Source organism: Mercenaria mercenaria, chromosome 4, assembly GCF_021730395.1.
Source record: "Mercenaria mercenaria strain notata chromosome 4, MADL_Memer_1, whole genome shotgun sequence".
Classification (NCBI taxonomy): Eukaryota; Metazoa; Mollusca; class Bivalvia; order Venerida; family Veneridae; genus Mercenaria; species Mercenaria mercenaria.
The window spans coordinates 97335750-97354958 of NC_069364.1; the positions used below are offsets into that span (position 1 = coordinate 97335750).

At 34.2% G+C, this 19209-nt stretch overlaps 2 protein-coding genes across 7 annotated transcripts in view; both read right to left on the reverse strand.

Moving 5' to 3' along the window:
* The window catches only part of LOC123552510 (uncharacterized), a 206793-nt gene that overhangs the window by 84008 nt on the left and 103576 nt on the right, over positions 1-19209 (reverse strand). The window lies entirely within an intron of this gene.
* Positions 1-19209, reverse strand: part of LOC123552512 (uncharacterized) — an 82523-nt gene that overhangs the window by 2966 nt on the left and 60348 nt on the right. For all 3 annotated transcript variants that reach the window (XM_045342226.2, XM_045342224.2, XM_045342225.2), the window contains exon 2: positions 4451-4520. In XM_045342226.2, the coding sequence (XP_045198161.2) occupies positions 4451-4520 (70 nt within the window). The remainder of the gene's footprint in view (positions 1-4450; positions 4521-19209) is intronic.

A 19209-nucleotide genomic window follows, 5' to 3' on the forward strand; every position in this document is an offset into this window, starting at 1 on the left:
TGTTTAAATATTTTCCAGTTTACTGTTGTCTTACATTTTGCATTCACGGTTGAAAGGAAAGAAAGAGTCAATTACAGAAACAATCGTTATTTAACAATCGTGTTAGAGTTTTTCCTGTTTGTCCAATTTCTTTGTGCCTGAAATGTATGTCTTAAGGTAGTTCTGCACGTTTGATAAACCGGAAGTGATAGCGTAAAGTCATTTATCCGGAAAACGTAGAATAAAACCTGGATTCGGCGTAAACAAATGAAAATAATTCTATGAATTAATGACAACTTGCGAGTTAATTACTGTTATCTAAAGTCAAAATATGATATTAAAACATATAATACGTTAAATAATTTTTAAAATGTCTTAAAATTAGCGTGAAATACTTGGTTCACTTTAATCATGGTCAATATCTCTATAATAAGCACACAGACCTATACATTTCATTTCACCACATTATAGGCTATATGTTTATTTACAACTGTGAAAAGTTACATTAAAATCTACATTGTAGAAAAATTCTATTCGTGATAATGTTTTGAAAGTTACGATTTTCCCATAGACTCCCATTAAGAAAAAATAATGCGTGAGGTCAAATTTCCTTCAAGTCTAGCAAAATGTCAAGCACACGACCCTATCCTTTTTATTTGCTTTATTTTCTAGGAATATACTGAATTTTTGAAAAATATGAGTTCAATTAAATTCTACATTGTAGAAAAAATTCAATCCAAACGTGCAGAACTACCTTAATTGGTTTAAAGGGAAAAAACCTCGAATGAAAACAGCAATAATGTCTGTAATTATTGGAGAGAGTTAACACCATGAGTGGAATGCCCATACGACAGTCAATACAACAATTTGGTTTTGGAGCGACAAAAACAACACTTGAATGTATAAATGTTTTGATAATGATAAAAATGTAACTCTCAATTATCATCTATGAAAAAAATGCAGTTATCAAAACCCATTCACAAATATTTTGCTTTATCAGTCAAAATCCTAAGAAATGTTTGTTTTGCTTTTCCTCATCTTTTTATTAAAACATGCTGTTTTACGATCCATTTCGACAACGATTGTACAACTGCTGTAAGCGGCACTTAAAAGCACCTCTATTATTTTTCAAAACATAGATTCATGAGTTATTTAATCCAAATTCCTCAGTCAATTAAAGGAGAGAAAAAACAATGTTTTATAAATCCATAATCAATAATTTGAACATAAAGCTCTAAGTCACCTTACCTTGTCCATAGTAAAATTAATGAAATTTAAGAAGTAAACTGAAGTATGAAATTTCATAACAACTTCTATGTGTATTCCTAACTTGGCATACTTAAGACATTTAAGCAAAATAATGAAACTTCCGTACATATGTACATATTGTCTTCAACGCAAAAAATAATCGATCAATTTCAAGAGACGAGTAATAAGTAAAAGTAGCTTTCTCGCTTGGTGCTCACCAATAGGGACAGAGAATTGTTCTAGGACTAGTCAGCCCGGTATCAGTAAAATGCGATTGGGTGGGGTATAATGCAACCTGTCTACGGTGTGTTATTCCGGTGAGACGGTGATATAAAGTTGGGCATTGCAGTCTCGTCTGTCATTGCCAATTCCGTGTACATGTATAAGCAATGGAAAACACATTTAAAAGATTTAACAGGGCCCAGTCGCTTATACAGCATTCCATATGGAAATATAGGCATGTATAAACGGCACTCGTACACGGCGGCTGAGCACATGGATACAGTACAATACAATAAAATGTATATAACAATATCCCCGGCCTTGAGAATACAGAGATCACATGAATACATTTAAAAACGTAAAGATATATCCGTCAAAACTCATTGAATCATAAACGCATGTACTCGATGCTTTTGCAGGAGGCTTGACCAGTTTATGATAAAGTTTGAACTTACACCTTAGGAGTAAACTGTGCAAATAGCTGTTCCACGAAACCTAAGTCCTAACTTTAGGTGAAGTATGACCATGAATAAGGATAAAACTAAAACTGGCAACCGTGTTTCTATAGAGGTATTGTGATTTCATACTTTTACATATATACCCTTTATGAAGAAAAGCTTTGAACGTTATAATAATAATAACAATAATAATAATAATAATTATTATTATTATTATTATTATTATTATTATTATAAAAATAACGAGTGTTCTAAATCAATAAGATCATACTGAACTTATTTGCCAAAATACCGTAGACGCTTATTGAAAAGAGAATACAAATCTACTCTCACAAGTACCCGTTCAAGTATGAACTCTTCAGGATGACAGAATAATTTATCTCGACCTTTACCCAGTCAGTAAATTTTACGTCTTTCTGTTCAGCTTTAGAAAACAAGTCATGAGCCTGCAACATTTTCGTTTTTGTTGTGTTGAACGACCTGTGGAGTTTCCACTTTTTCCGTCTTGATAAGATGCTTATATTCTTAATGGTACCTTTCTAAACTTAAAAATACTCGTACCAGATACGGAAAACAACTCTGTATCTTAAGTAAACTAGATGTCCACGAGCAATATGTCGAGCCCACCAGCTGTCAAAAGGACTACCATTTATGATACTATTTGGTGGTTGATTGCGGCAATTATTTCTGCTAAATTATTTAAGAACATCTCCATCCATGGCTAAATTACAGGCAAGACATGAGAAACTGTATCAACTTTTGACATTTGACTCCTAAGTGTGACCTTGACCTTTTATTTATTTAAGCCTGACAGACTGTCTCATTGAGGCAAACAATTGTGCAAAGTTATTTAAGAAACCCTCATCCCAGACAAGGACAACTGCAACAAACTTTGATCTTTGAACGTAGTATGACCTTGACCTTTTAGCTACCAATCTGGTTGTTAACATGACACATCATCTTATCGAGGCAAACATTTGTGCCAAAGTATTTAAGAATATATCAACCCATGGCTGAATTACAGTTCGGACAAGCAAATCAGCACCGAGTTTTGACCTTTGACCTGAAAGTATGACCTCGACTTTTAAGCTAGCAATCAGGTCTTGCACGCGACACACCACCAGCGGACTCGACAGAAACAGTCAAACTGAAATGATAAGTGTACGTGTAAGGGGCGGGGGGAGGGAAATTGTCATGTATGGAGAAATGCAAAATTGCGGCAGAATCAAACGAATGAGTTTTAATTTTATAAAAAATCTTCGTACACATATCATTCAGTTATTTAATTGATGTGTATTATAATGCGACATAAAACCATCTAAACATGTGCTATATTGCATTGGTCGCAATTGTCGAGAGGGCTAAGACGCTTTCCTACGGAGGTGAAGGTCCCTGGTTCGAATCCTGGCTACTCCCTTTGCGGTGTGTCCTTGGGCAAGGCACTTTATCACGATTGCCTCAGTCGACCCAGATGAAATTAATACCAGCAAATCGCTGGGGGTAAGATATAATTGGTTTTAACTGTTCTTAAAATGGGGTCGCTCAAAAAGCTCTACAGAGCTTATGTTAATTGTTTCACAAAGCGACGGTAAATAGAATTTATCTTTACCTCTTTATAGCTTAAATCTGCATATTTCAGTTTCCTCGATCTGCGAGTTTGGCATGAATGATAAATATATGTATTCTTATTTAGCATCATAAACAGCCCATAGAAAAATATTATCAATTATTTTGGCTTTTCCTTGTGAATATATTGCTGTTAATGCTCAAGATGCTTTTTATAATATATGATGCACATAAAGTCCGAAACTGGTATCTGACCATAACACTTTGTTTTGTTTTTAGTTGTGTATGCTTAGCCCATCTTACCATCTAAAACAATTACAAAACTGGCAGAGCACAACTAAAATTGACTCGCTATCAAAACATTGCTAAGATAATTACCTTAATCGGTCAAATTATAGGGGGAGGGGGCGCCCCCGCCGGCCAACCCCACCCCCATTCCTATGGCCCTGATGAAAACAAATTGAATCCTTTTAAATAAGTAAGAAAGATTTGTAAAATTTCGTGCTCGACTAACTAAGTAAGAAGGCTTTATTTAATTTCGTGCTCTACGTTTCTAAGAAAAACGGGTGTTCTAAACATACAGTGTGTCTGATACTACACGTTATGGTACTTTTGATAAATAATGCCCATGCTCCAGATTTGTACAAATCTCTATAAAATTAGGCTGTGATATAGTTTGTCGCAGAAAAGGCTCTAGATTGCTTTTGAATTTAATCTCCGATTCCAAATTATGGTCATAAAATTCAAGAAACCATTTTCGACGTTTAAAGGTATACACTTGTTGAAATCTGTAGTTATTTGTGGAAAACAAATAAACAGGAATGCATCAGAGCCCAGTAACACATGCTTGGTATTTTTCAGTACTGAACTACTGCTAGGGCCCATATCAAAGAGATGATCATTTATCGGAAACTCACATTAGTTAAGGTATGATGATAAAGCATCCGTGTAAGAATAATGAAACACTTTTTACTTACTTTTGAACGTTTTCGAAAACATTTAAGGCATCATCTTCTATATGATCATCTATGTGGGAAACATCTTCATCTGAAAATAAAAAAAAAAACATAAAATGTCCTGACATTTGAATGAATCTAATATGTATCGCATTATAGTTTAAAAGTAGTACCAAACACCAGTAATTGGTAACTAGGCGAAGATAGTATGACACTGCTGCTTTAGAAAGAAAACACATGTTTCAGCATCATTATAGTTTGGTAAGGCACTGAGCATGAGCAGTGCCAGCATATAAAAAGTATGTCTAAACTACGTTACTATAGATTTTATAAGGGTTTCATAATCGAAATATTGAATAATACGGATGTGCTTATTTTATGAGTAATTGGTTAAATAATGGTTTGCCATAAAATTTAACTAATTGCATTAGGAAACAGCAGCTGCCCGTTGTTTTTTTTATCAATTATTGTAGCTGATAACATGATAGTTGAGGAAGGAAATTATGGCGCAGTGACATTTTATTCATTTGAGACAATAAATAAATTATTCTATAACGACTAGTTACCAGAAAAACAAACAAGAATAAATTGATTTAGTTGTATAAGGCAACAGAACATTTCGTAAAACTTTTTTCAATACTTTTGTGAACGATGTATTTTTTATAAATAAAGAAGGTAAAGCATATTAAAACACCTCATCCATTTACAAAGGAATACTCCTAGGACTCGTTATTTTTATATTTTCTAGTCCCTGCAGTTATCATAGAATACATTCAATTTTGCAATGCAACAGAAATAAACCGATGTTAGGAAGTATAAGGTGTGTTGCACATTTCATTAATTTTCACAAAGAGACGAAGCAAGACTGCTTCTATTTTGCTTGGTTGGTTAAATTGCTTCAAAGGTATTTTCTTGTATACTGTATTCGCTGTTGTACGAGTATGTAATGTTTAAACGTTTCCAATGAATCCTATTAATGTTAATCGAAGAAGAGGCGATCTGGCGTTGAGAACAAACGTTTTGTTTTACAGAAAAATCATCGTCTCTTTCCGCCAAAACATATTTTCATTACCAGTTGACCAATATTTACAGGAAATTGGTCAGGGTTTTACTGTCATCTTAATTACTTCTTGCATATCGACGTGACCGAAATTTTTGCAGCATGAATTAAAGGAAGTATTTAAGAGTATTCATTAGTACTGAGTACTCGTTGACCTTGTTTTAAATGTTCATTTTTTATTTAGAAACCAAACGTTCAAGGACGAGCTGAGCTTACATGAGGAATATTTTGGAAATGTATATAAGTAACTCTAGTAACAACATTTTGTAACGTCTGTCAATATCTATATGTTTCGTATTAACTCACTGTGAAGTAATTAAAACTTTGATCTCATGCTTTAAGTATGAGTTTTCTACATTCAAGTTTTCTACAAGTAGTTTATTTAGATGGACCCAAAGGTAAAAAAGGCTTTACTTTACCTTCACATCATTCAAGAAGGAAACTCATTTTGAAACAGTCACAAAATCTGGATATTCTATTGATTATCTTTTTTCTATTGCATTATCAGCATGCATCTGTTAAAGACGCAGTTACAACCATTTAGATATTCTGACTGTTTTGATTTCCTTTTGAATAAATATGCCGCGGATAACTTTTTGAAGGAGAAAAGCCAATCAATTTTATTTTCTAAACACTTTCCAGAGATAACTACATTTTGATAACCTGAAAATATAAAGACGCGTTAATGGCAGAAGACAGATGGCTAAATGGCATTTTTATGTATCTAGCAAGAAGACAGATGAATAAAGATCAGATTAAGAACAAAAATAACCATTGTTATTAGATAAATTTGCTTCAAGGAGAAAATCCTTTTCACATGTGTGCTAAATCAGAACATAAGCTGTCACTTCTTCTCTATCGCCCATGCTTTTTTCTCGTTATGATTATATTGTGTAAAGTATTTAGGTGACTCTGCCACAGTTAAGGCCAGGTAGGGACTTTCCATCTCTTCAGTTAAGGCTAGGTAGGGACTTTCTATCTCTTCAGTTAAGGCTAGGTAGGGACTTTCTATTTTTTCATTATAATGACATCCTATATCGAATTTCTGCTAGAATTGATTGAATATATTGCCAATACTTGATGACTGCTTTAGGGATTTTTTCTCGGTAAGAAATGGCGGATACCGTGGCGAAATTTATATTTTTCAAGATTAAGGATCCGAGCTTTATCTCTGTGAATCCTGTTTCCTAAAGGATTAATTATTCGAAAATGTTGTTATTTAACAGGAATCGTACACAAGAACGTAAATACAGGCATTATCCAGTTACGTAAAAGTGCCTTGGTAGTCCCGCATCGAGTGCGGAAGATCGTGGTTTCGCACCCTGGCCGCGTCATATCAACGAAGTGAAAATGGTACTAGAAGCTTTTTCGCTTGGTGCTCGGCATTACCAGGATAATACTATGACTGGTCAGACCGTTGTCAGTATTAAGTGACTGGGTAGAGGACATCATGCTACATGGTCACTGCGTGATTTTCCTGTAAGACAACACTATAATGTTGGGCATGGGCTCACCGCTCCAAGTACACACTGTCGTTTATTTGACTGAACAATTGTTAGAAAGGACGCAAAACAAGAACACACATACACGCACGGACGCACGCACACATGCACACACATGCAACAATTATGTTCACCATGCAACATGTTCAGATAATGGATAGCAAACATGTTATTGTGCAAGGTGTTTCAATAATGATGCCCATATGATTTTATTGCAGAAGACTTTTCTGTCATCCTGATATATTTAAATGATGATATCCAGCGAATGTTTGCTCCGAAGTACATGAAAATGGTTAAAAACAATGTATCAAGATCAAGAAGACATTAAAACGTTAGCAAATTATTTTTTATCAAGTGTAAAAATGTATATTTCAAAAATGATTCAAAGATATTTAGCAAAACGAGGCCTAAATTTCAAGTGATTTTGTTATTTATTAAGTGTCCCTTAATGCTTCATTTTTTGTGTGTTTTTCTTGGGTTTAACGTTCATGGAAGACTCCAGATGCCCTTCTTGGCAGAATATCATCACGGGCTGGGACCTGTGTAGAACCACCGACCTTCTCCGTAAGCCAGCTTGATGACTTCTCACATGAAGAATTCTACGCACAAGTAAGGCTCGAACTTACATTGGTAAAAGGCAAGTGACTTGATGCTAACGACATTAAACAATTGGCCACACATGCCGCTCGCTGCTTTATGCGTTAAGTTCTAATGACTGGATTTATGACTAAATGCATTTGTTATAAAAGATTTTATTGCAAGTAACAGGGCTACAAGTAAGTAGCAAATACTTTGGTAATAATTGTACATTTACAAAAGTACTGAAACGTACCTGTCTAACATGTACGTTTCTTAGTTTTCATTTCTAGAGATGAAGTGTTACAATTCAATTTAATATTGATATGCAGCTTCACTTTACATTCAAATACACTAGTGTTAAACAATAATGTTTATAGTAACTCCTTTTTACTAAGGTCCACTGTTATTTTTCATTATCAAAGTAAAAATATCACTTTAGTTTAATCTGCCCAATACATGTATTATTTTCTATCAAAACAATAGATTAGTTAACACATTTTTATTATTATGCACTCTTTTTATTAAAACAATTCTATTGCCATCAACACTGTTCAGTTACCAGTTAGTTACCATCCAGAGGGGTTGCGATGCTTACACCTTACGTCTTCCTGCACAATTACAATTGTAAGGGTAAGAAGACCAGTTTTTACTCGGATGTTCAACTCATTTCAAATTAACGTGTTTTCATCCAATATAAAAAATTCGAAAAAATACACAAAACACTGTGATGTTGACATTAAAGAACACCAAGAACTATGTCAGATGTCTATGATCAGTTCGTGAATAGAATTATTATATAGTGTATATTTGGAATAAACTAGCCTATGATATGGGAATTATTATGTATATTGTTTTTGCCCTGTCCGTCCGGCCGTCCTTTCGTCCGTCACACTTGTTTCCGATCAATAACTAAAGAACCATTTGACCTAGAACCTTCAAACTTCATAGGTGGTAGAGCTGCTGGAATAGACGACCCCTGTTGTTTTTGGGATCACTCCATCAAAGGTCAATGTCACAGGGGTCTGAACAAACATTGAAAACCATTTCCGATCTATTCACTTGATCCAGAATGTTGAAACTTCATAGGATGGTTGGTCATTCAAAGTAGATGGCCCCTATTGATTTTGGGGTCACTCTGTTAAAGGTCCAGGTCACAGGGGCCTAAACATTGAAAACCATTTCCGATCAATAACTAAAGAACAATTTGCCCTAGAACCTTTAAACTTCAAAGGTGGTGGGGCTGCTGGAGTAGACGGCTCTAATTGTTTTGGGATCACTCCATCAAAGGTCAAGGTCACAGGGGCCTGAACATTGAAAACCATTTCTGATCAATAACTTGACAACCACTTGACCCAGAATATTGACACTTCATGGGATGATTGGTTATGCAGAGTAAATGACCCCTATAGATTTAAGGGTCACTGTATTAAAGGTCAATGTCACAGAGGCCTTAACATTGAAAACCATTTCCGATCAATAACTTAAGAATCATTTGGCCCAGAATATTGAAACTTCATAGGATGATTGGTCATGCTAAGTAAATGGCACCTATTGATTCTGGGGCCAATCTGTTAAGGGTCAAGGTCACAGGTGCCTGCACATTGAAAACTATTTCCGATCAATAACTTGAGAACCCCTTGCCCAAAATGTTAAAACTTTATAGGATGATTGGACATGCAGAGTAGATGATCCACATTGATTTTGGAGTCACTCTATTAAAGGTCAAGATTACAGCGAACAGAAAATGGAAATCCATTCCTGGTCAATAACATGAGAACTATTTGACCTAGAACCTTTAAACTTTATAGGGTGATAGGAGTTACAGAGTAGATGGCCCTTATTGTTTTTTGGGGTCACTCCGTTGAAGATAGAGGTCACAAGGGGCTGAACATAGAAAACACTTTCCAATCAATAACGTGAAAACCACTTGACCCAGAATGTTGAAACTTGATAGGATGATTGGACATTCAGAGTAGGTGCCACTATTGATTTTGGGGTCACTTGATCAAAGGTCAAGATCACAGGAGCCTGAACATTGAAAACCGTTTCCAATTCATAACTTGAAAACCACTAGGCCTAGAATGTTGAAACTTAGTGGGATGACTGGACATGCCAAGTAGATGATCCCTATTGCAGCCAACTATCAGTGTCTCTTTGACTTTCGCTCCTGTCTCCTATTGACTTCTTGCCTATACGACTATGCATTTGGGGAGACATGCGCTTTTTTACAAAAGCATCTTCTAGTTAAGGTAATCTTTCTTGCCAAAATGCTTGTTTATAAGATGCATTATTGACTTATTGACCAGATGTAAATAGGTTAACATTCATTAAAATAATGATAGATGAACTGCTTTTTCTACATACGTTTTTAATTCAAATAATATATATATCGTAAAAAACTAAAGTAAACAATGTTTAGACAGACACAATGTTTCATTTATCTTTGCTTTAAAACAGCAGGTTAGATGATACAAATATATTGCCCACAGTTTTCCTGGAACTTAGCTTTTTTTTCAGTTATTTGATAGTTCTGGTTATTAATTAAACACACAATCTGTGTTTGTCATACGCTTTTCAGTAGAAAACCCAATCCCTCTTTTGTTTAGTCTTAATGTTTTTATTCTAATTAGAATCTGTCCAATGATTTATTTGTTCTTCTTGTAATTCAGCAGACTGTATGACGTAAAAAGCTGTTTAAATTAATCGAAATGTTGTAAATAAAGTAAAACAGAAAGAAACAATGGCACAATCATACGCATCGGAAATGTCCGTTACATTTCATCCTGCTAAATTACAGTACCGAAGGAACATGTTTAAAAAGGAAGTTTGAATGGACATTCACATCCAAGAGCAAGCACCCATACATAGTTCATTGATACCTAACACTTCTGGGAGTTTGGTCTCATAGATATGGGGGCATCCATGTCTTAGTGACATATTTTAAGTCTGTTCCGTGGTTCGTTTAACGATACATAATTATGTTTTAGCAGCTAGCATCACGAATTTCCTTACAAAAACTTTAAATTTGAATGTCTTTTCATTCGGCAATTATCCAAATTTAGATCTAAATTACTCAGTAATGGAAAATGCAACACTGCCCACGCCCCCTAGCACCGACTTAAGCAGTATTCAATTTTCAAATCTAATTGAGCTGAAATCAATCATTGTATCTACTTAATATACTTGGCGTCATTGAAAAGTTACTACTTAATATATACCTCTTTACTGGTATATACAATATCGACGTCCGTCACCTTTTCATGGCCTGTGCGCGGTCTATTACTCATAGACCCTGTCTGATCATGTCTACTAACCCATTTCATGGTTGTCAGGTGAGAAGAGCACATACGACGTGCAATTTCACGACAATAAAGTTCGGCGTCAACCATGCCAGATGGCATTGATCGTGCCTTTAACATGGCATTCTTAGCAGAGATATTCTGGATTTTTTAACGTATTCCTTTTAGTCTATCGACTAACTACAAGTGCGATGAATAATTTGCGATAGAATTTTCGTACATGTCGACATTGCTGAAAAAAGTCATTTTGCACGTGCAGCCCGTGCCTCAAATGGAGTTAATCGAATTTGACAATTCTTAACACCAATGACGTCTCAGTTGCGTCAAAAACGTAGTCGTGTTATGCTTTTAATACAGTCAAGTGCGATTTTAAAATATAAGGGCCATTAGGGTGGTAACTTTTCAGTTACGCTGAGTTTATCTAATAAAATGTGTATCTGTAATAGAAGTCCCCTTAAGCCGATGCTAACTTGCACTTTCCATTACCTGAACAGACTCAGTCTAACCGAGTTTGCTATTATTTTGCCTGGTTGCATTCTATACCTCCGGGGGATCTTTTTGAATATTTTATACATTGAACATTTTTCTTAGTTAAATTCTTATTACGGTGTCCCATTTGGGCCTTTGCCTCATATTCGCAACAGCGAAAGTACGATACTACGATGTTGAAAAGTCAAAATAACGAAACTACAATATGTAAAGATAATGGTAAGTTGAAACAACGATGATGCAAAGCACGAAACTACTATGTTAAAAAGTTGAAACAACGACATCGTGGTTTCGTTGTTTCGACTTTTCAACATCTTGATTTTGTTGTTTTGTCGTTTCATCAGAATAAGTAAGAATAAGTTGGAGTTAGTTTCCATGACAACTAATTGCTCAGTAATAAAACAGCTTTTATCGCTAAAAGACCCCCTAGGTGCAAGGATAGCGAATATAACTCCTCCTATATTTCATATAAAATTGCCATATTCAATTTGTTGATACATATAGCTAGACCAATTTTTTATTGCCTAGTACATGATAGATGAATTGAAGAAGCATTTTACCTAAATTATGTACGGTGTGATATGGCATTGTTATAAATAAAGTTGTGTTCCATTACTTTTGAATCAACATCTGCTTTTCTCAAAGACATGCATTTTCTTTTTGAAAATTGCACAATTTTCGCTTCCTCATGGATTTCAAAAAAATTTCAGACAATGCATATAAATTTATTGAAGTGATGCAATTCACATTTTGGTGCTTTTTAAATGTATTTTAAATCATATTTTCTTGAAGAACAAAGTTAATACTTAAATAGTAAACAAAAGAAGTAGCGTGATAATGTTAAATGCTAGAAAGTATTTTCACTCACAGAAAATAGATAAAGGAAGATTATACCTCAGATCGTTGTGCTGTAACTCAAGTTTAATGAAACGGTTTGAAGGAGTGAGGTAAACTAGTTTAAATCGAAGTTGTGATTTTGCCACTGACCCAATACATCCAAACAGAAAATACCCAATATATAATATTTATTATTATACCTCTATTTTGCCTACAATGATAAAATCCCATTACCCGAAAAAGAGATATTTTGACCATCAAACACATTTTCAACCTTTATGACACGGGTTGTCCGTGAAGAGTTACATTTTCTTGATCACAAGATTTTCTTTCGTATGAAAATATCAAATGATCCTAACTATACACTTCTGGTTAAAATATACGTTTGCCTGCATTTCAAAGCTTTTTAACTTCATATCTATGTTTTTAAAAAAAATAGGTCCTATCTCTACTATAATCATGGACATGTTGCTTTTTGATAAGCACCAAGGGTAACTATAATCATGTTATTTATTGCAGCACCTGTTTAAATCAGTAATAATGCAAGCCTGTCAGTCCTACTTGTTAAGCAATTTATTGTAAATTGTATCATTATATATTTTATCAGTATACTGTAAATAATTTTATAAGTATTTGGAGCGCACAATCTGCTACAATGACAAATTGTTGTGAAGGATTTTGCTGTGTATGATCCTGGTTGCCTTTGCAATGCTCTGCTCAGTACTTTACTCTCATTTTGTATTTCAAGTAAGCAACATTGTCAGAGCTCCTCAGACCCATTTGCAGGATACATCATCTGTCAAACACTTTAAAATGAAGGTCCAGTTGCATTTTCGTTTGCTTTGGCCAATGTTTACTCAATGACGTCTGTTAGAAATACACTTTTACTGAAAAATAAGCGAATATGTAAGGTGTTTCTGTTAAATGATTTTACATCGATACAAACCTGACATTAATTTTGGAAAAGATAAATCTGAATTTGTTGACAGAAGATCCTTTTTAAAGGTAAAACTTTTATCCAATTCTCCGGGCGATACCAATTCACTGAATTTGCCTTTTTGTTGTTGTCTTCGGCAAATAACAAACAGATAAATTTAGAAATGTATAACGCAAAGCTTCGTGATTTAGTAAATCAGTTAAATTCAAAATAACGTCTTTGTCTGACAGACAAATAGCTGCATCGTAATCACGCCACACTCATCTTCTCACATGGATATCTGTTTTTCGTCATTTATAGACTAATATTACAGGAAATTATTTCACTCTGTGTGATATAAGATATATTTTATCTTCCGTATTGACAGGACAGAACTATTTTGTTGCGTTCATATACGGAAGAAGTTCCAATTAACCTTTACGTGCACATTTGTAATTTGTACTTCCTTAGTAAAACACAATGGTGATGTTACATTACGTAAGATAACATGAGGAACTTTGTACACTCAGTGATTCGGTGCCTTGTTATAAAGAGTGTTTGTGTAGTTTGTCAAATATTTTCTAAAGTTTCTAAAGCGTTAGTTACGCAGTGAAATTTAATGTTCAATAATATCGATGACCGTGTACTTCATATAATAGTCGTAAAATGAGGCTTAGCACTCTTGTAAGGTTTAGTAGGAATTCTTGCTATTATACAAGAGAGATAGCTAAAACATAATAGCTGTTAGCGTCCTACTCAATCCTCTATGCTGATATAATTATGTAACAATGTAACAAATGCAATTATTTGAATAAATATTGTTTAAACCACTTGACAAATCACGGACAATAACTGAAAAAAACAACTTGAACATACTAATGGTATGCATGACCAGGCGTGGCAATGATCACTTTTGTAAAGTTTGGGTTAAGAGAAGTGGCAAGAACATCATAAAGTCTGATTAACAAACCCGACTTGGCAATGATCAATATTTTGAAGTTCGGTCCGTACATTGGTTTCGGAGGGGTTCCGCAGAAAAACTTTGTGACAGACAGACAGCACTAAATCAATGTCCACACATACACACAAACACACACATACACACACACGCACACACACTTCATGTGAGAGACATAAGTAAACCGGCAGACAATATGCTCTTTTTGAGTTGTGTGAAATTGGCTAAACAAACGACATACGACATACGATATTCAAAAAAAAAATAATGTCGTTCAGTAGGCGACATACGACATACGATTCGAAAAAAATTTGAACGTCGTGCGAAAACTGACATTGGACATACGACATTCGAACTGTGACAAACAAAAATTTAAAAAGTAATCGTTTTTTGCACGACGTTCAACTTTTTGCGAATGTTGTATGTTGCATGTCACGAACTGAACGGCATTCATTTTTTGTGTGTCAAAGTTCGAATGTCGTATGCCCAATGTCGTTTTTTGCACGACATTCAACTTTTTTCAAATGTCGTATGTCGCATGTCACGCAATAAACGACATTCAAATTTTGTGTGTCAAAGTTCGAATGTCGTATGTCAAATGTCGTTGTTAGCACGACATTCAACTTTTTGGGGAATGTCGTATGTCGCGCACTGACCGACATTCGATTTTTATTTGTCAAAGTTCGAATGTCGTATGTTGAATGTCGGTTTTTGCACGACATTCAACTTTTTTGAATGTCGTATGTCGTTTGTTTAGCCAACTTCACACAGCTGTTCTTTAGTATGTTGCTAGTTTTGCTGTATGTGTATGAAATTCATTTCCATTGACATATCTGTGTTGCAGAGCCTCAGACATCAAATTAACTCCATTATAATGCGTATATTATGTCAACCTCGGACGACTGCGATATAACCAATCAGTGTTGCATAGCCTTTCAGATATTTGTGTCGCAGAGCTTTAAAATCCCACTTAACTCAGCTAAAATGCATATTACTATATATTGTGTCAACCACGGACTACAATATATCCCATCAGTGTTGTAGAGTCTTGATCACTAACTTAACTCGATTATGATGAATATATTATGTCAAACAAAAGATAATAGGTAAGAGTAGATTTCTCGGAAGCACAGAGCACCAAAAACACAGCCTCAGAGCCACGCATTTGCAAAGTAGGCCCACAACAAAAAGAAGCTGTAATGGAAAAATATTACAGACGGGTTGCTTCAAAAATCTAACAAGTACATATAAATTTACGCCAAATATAGATAGAGGGGGAGGAAGTGGTAAGGGGTAAAAAGGGGTGGGGAGGAAGTTGAAGGGGAAAGTAGAACAAGGCTGAATAGACATAGGGAATGCTACGATCCTTAATCACAGCTACACTACAACATAAATAACAATAGCGCAGACATTCATGTACCACAGATAAACGCACAACTACACCCAACCAGCTAACACAGAAAAACAGACAAGTAAGATACAAGAACACAGTAGGGCAGAACGATTTTACTACTGCTTATGGATTTGCATAAAAATCAGACACTGATAATTAGCACAAAATTAGTAATTTATGTAACTCGAGTTGATTGAATCTGATCATGAGAGGTGAAGTAATGTGCAGCATCTCTCATTAATTTCCCCCTTGCACCAACTATAGAATGACCAAACCTGGTTGTTCAACAGACGCCTTCAATTGCATGAATTTAATTCTAATATGCTTGTTTCTGTTAAAACACGTTTATGCTAAAATGACGTCACGTTAACGTGCGATGACGTTAATGTTTTTGTTGCGACCAAGAAAGAGCACCACTATATTTATCTACTGTTTTAGATTAAGGGCATATTAGAATAGAAATAATGTATAGCAAAATTGTGTTTTACCTAAATTATTACACTCAAAATCAGTTATAATACGTTGCCTGAATAGTATTCCGCGGACATATAACCTCTTTCCATGTATTAATAACGTTAAAACACGGATTTTCTGTGCACTATTTCTTAAATATTTTGTTTTGGATTAACTCGTTGTTCTGATGATATTTTTTAATAATAGGGACATATAATTCATATATTTACCAGTTCTAAAATATGTGATATTTACTGATGTCACAGCGTTTACCGAGATGATTTTGTTTGTTACCTTTTATCGTGATTAATATTAATTACATTACATTATATCATTATTATTATTATTATTATTATTATTATTATCAGTTACCAGAAAAAGAGAAAAAGACATTGGTAAATTCTTATCACATAATTCTTCAGTTTTTATCTTATATTCTGCGATTTTTTGTTGATTTTGGAGTAACAAAGACATCGATAAATCTATTTCATGTTTTATATATATATAGTATCAGTATATACAAATACGTGTAATACTAAACTAACGCAGTGTGGTTTGAGCATAAAATCTAAGCTTAATATGACCTTGATTGTTGATTTTGGAGTAACAAAGACATCGATAAATCTATTTCATGTTTTATATATATATAGTATCAGTATATACAAATACGTGTAATACTAAACTAACGCGGTGTGGTTTGAGCATAAAATCTAAGCTTAATATGACCTTGAAGAAGACCCTTTATGGAGCATACAACGCAAATAAAATAATAAAAATCCACCAGCTGTGTGGAGCAGTTTCAGTTAATAAGTACTACTAGGCCATAAATGCGCCTGCCTCACAGGGTCTGAAAGTGAATTCCCAATTTCGTTAGAATGCTATAAAATCTCTTGATATTTTAAACGGGATTACGAAAAAAACAATTGTACAATGCACTTAAATATACTAAACATCGGTTTTCACTCATAAAATGAATATATTTGGCTATCCATAATGCTATGTCATTATGTACTGACTTAAAGATTTTAATTATAGCGGTGCATTCAAATTATAAAGGCAATGGCACTTGGAACGGTGAGTGGCTTATAATCATTGGGAAAACGTCATTAACAGACAAATTGTTTCTTCAGAAGTTTTACTTAGTATCAATATCGAGTGATGGAGAAAGTCAAGACAATATTGGTAAATTAGCCCTCGTCGCAGCTGCGACCTATACTTCACACGTTTCACACCTGTGACCACGTACATTTTCCATCATTTTAATGGCAATACTTTAATAAGATTATTTTGTCAATGGGGTCTGTGGTACAAATAAATTCGTAGATAAATTGAACCACCACTTTTGTTAATACCAGAACATGAAGAAAGTATAATTCTTTTCAAGTCTTATCATATTATAATTGGATTTGATACGAATTTTACAGAGTACGTAGCGTGTAAGCAAAACAATTAAGAACAAGTTAATTCTGTTACGCGTTTGATCAGTGTAGTATTGTTGTTTTTTTTTGGAGGTGGGGGGTTGTTCTAAAGGTTTGCTTTTATATGAAAAGTGTGTGTGTGTGTGTGTGTGTGTGTGTGTGTGTGTGTGTGTGCTAGTCTTGAAGATATTCGCACACTATAGGTTGCGCTTTGGGGAGGCTGCTTTTCTAACATGGCTTTACCTGTTGGATATTTATTATTGCTTTTTAGAATAATTCTAATCGTCATAATTTGTTCATACACATAAGTTGATTATATGCTGTTACTATTCTGCTTAAACCATGGATTATTTCAGATGATAAAACATATGTATACATGCCACAAAGCGCACAAAACATTATTACATGTAATTATTGCGTTTTTGACAATTCATTGTAAAGATTTTATCTATTTGCTTATTTTTTCACAGGGAGACAATATCAAAGACATTCTGCTTCAGTTTGTCCGTCACCGAAATAAATCCTTTAATCAGTTCAGACACTAATCATCGCCATATCCAATGACCACCGAGAAGCAAACGTAAGTTATATCTGCACATGAACAAGCTTGCAACTGATCTTATTCAACTTTTAAATTGTTTTGCTTTGAATTCGATAGTTTTTTTTAAGTACATTTGGAATACATGATTTAGAAATAGATATTTTGCAATTTTGCAGTTTCTTGACAATCATGTCGAACACTGGACAGAGAAAAAAATACAATGGGTATAGGTAGAAAAATGTATTGTAATAATCGGGGCATGGAGGATGTTTCCATTTGTACACTTTCAAACATCATAGATTTCAAGTCATGTTCCAGTCGCATTAAAATCAGATCGCCTTCAGCTCCAATACTCGCTAGAATCCTTTTCTATGAAGAAGATAACATGTAGGTGACAAAGAGCTTACATCTAGAAACCGATCGCCCCTTGTAATGAAACTATTTTTATAAGACTCATGAATGAGAACAGCACTCCTATCTGTCTTTCATTCGACACGTATTCAACACTTCTCCTAAGATATTCATATTCCGATATCCAAAACATGTGGGTGAATGGTGTGGTAGTTACATTGTTTGTTCATTTACAATAGAACTCTGACAGAATTCTAAATATAACTAAGTAATTAATTTATATACATCACAGCACTGTTATATGTTGTGTTATAAACATGATGTAGATGCTTATTTAATGGTTGTTTACATAACACTTTTTGTAACATTCTTACTGACTTCTGTTTAACATTTTGTAAAACGAAGGTGCTTTATACATAATCTCTCTTAGAATCATGCAGATATATGTTCTGGATAACATAGAACTTCAGATATATTTAAGGTAGTTCTGCATGTTGGGATCAAAACTTTTTCTACAATGTAGAATTTGATGACACTCTGATTTTTTAAAACGTAAGAATATATTTAGAAAATTCAGCAAATCAAAAAGAAAGGGTCATGTGCTTGATTTTTTGCTGGACTGATTTGAAAAATTTGGACCTCTTGTAATTTTTTATAATGGTAGCCAATAGGAAATTCATTTTCGCGTATAGAAATGTTCTTCTATTTTAACGACACTTCTCACAGTTGTAAATAAATATGTGCCCTATAATGTGGTGAAATAAAATGTATAGGTCCATGTGCTTATTTTTGAGATATCTGACCTTTATTAAAGTGAACCGGACATTTCACGCTGATTCTAAGACATTATTTTGAATTTTTTAACAAATCAGATGTTTTAATATCATGTTTTAACTTTAGAAAAATAGTAACAGTGCCATTGTAATAAATTTACTCACAAGCTCCTAATTTCATACTACTTGTACAGAATTAAAACGAGAAACA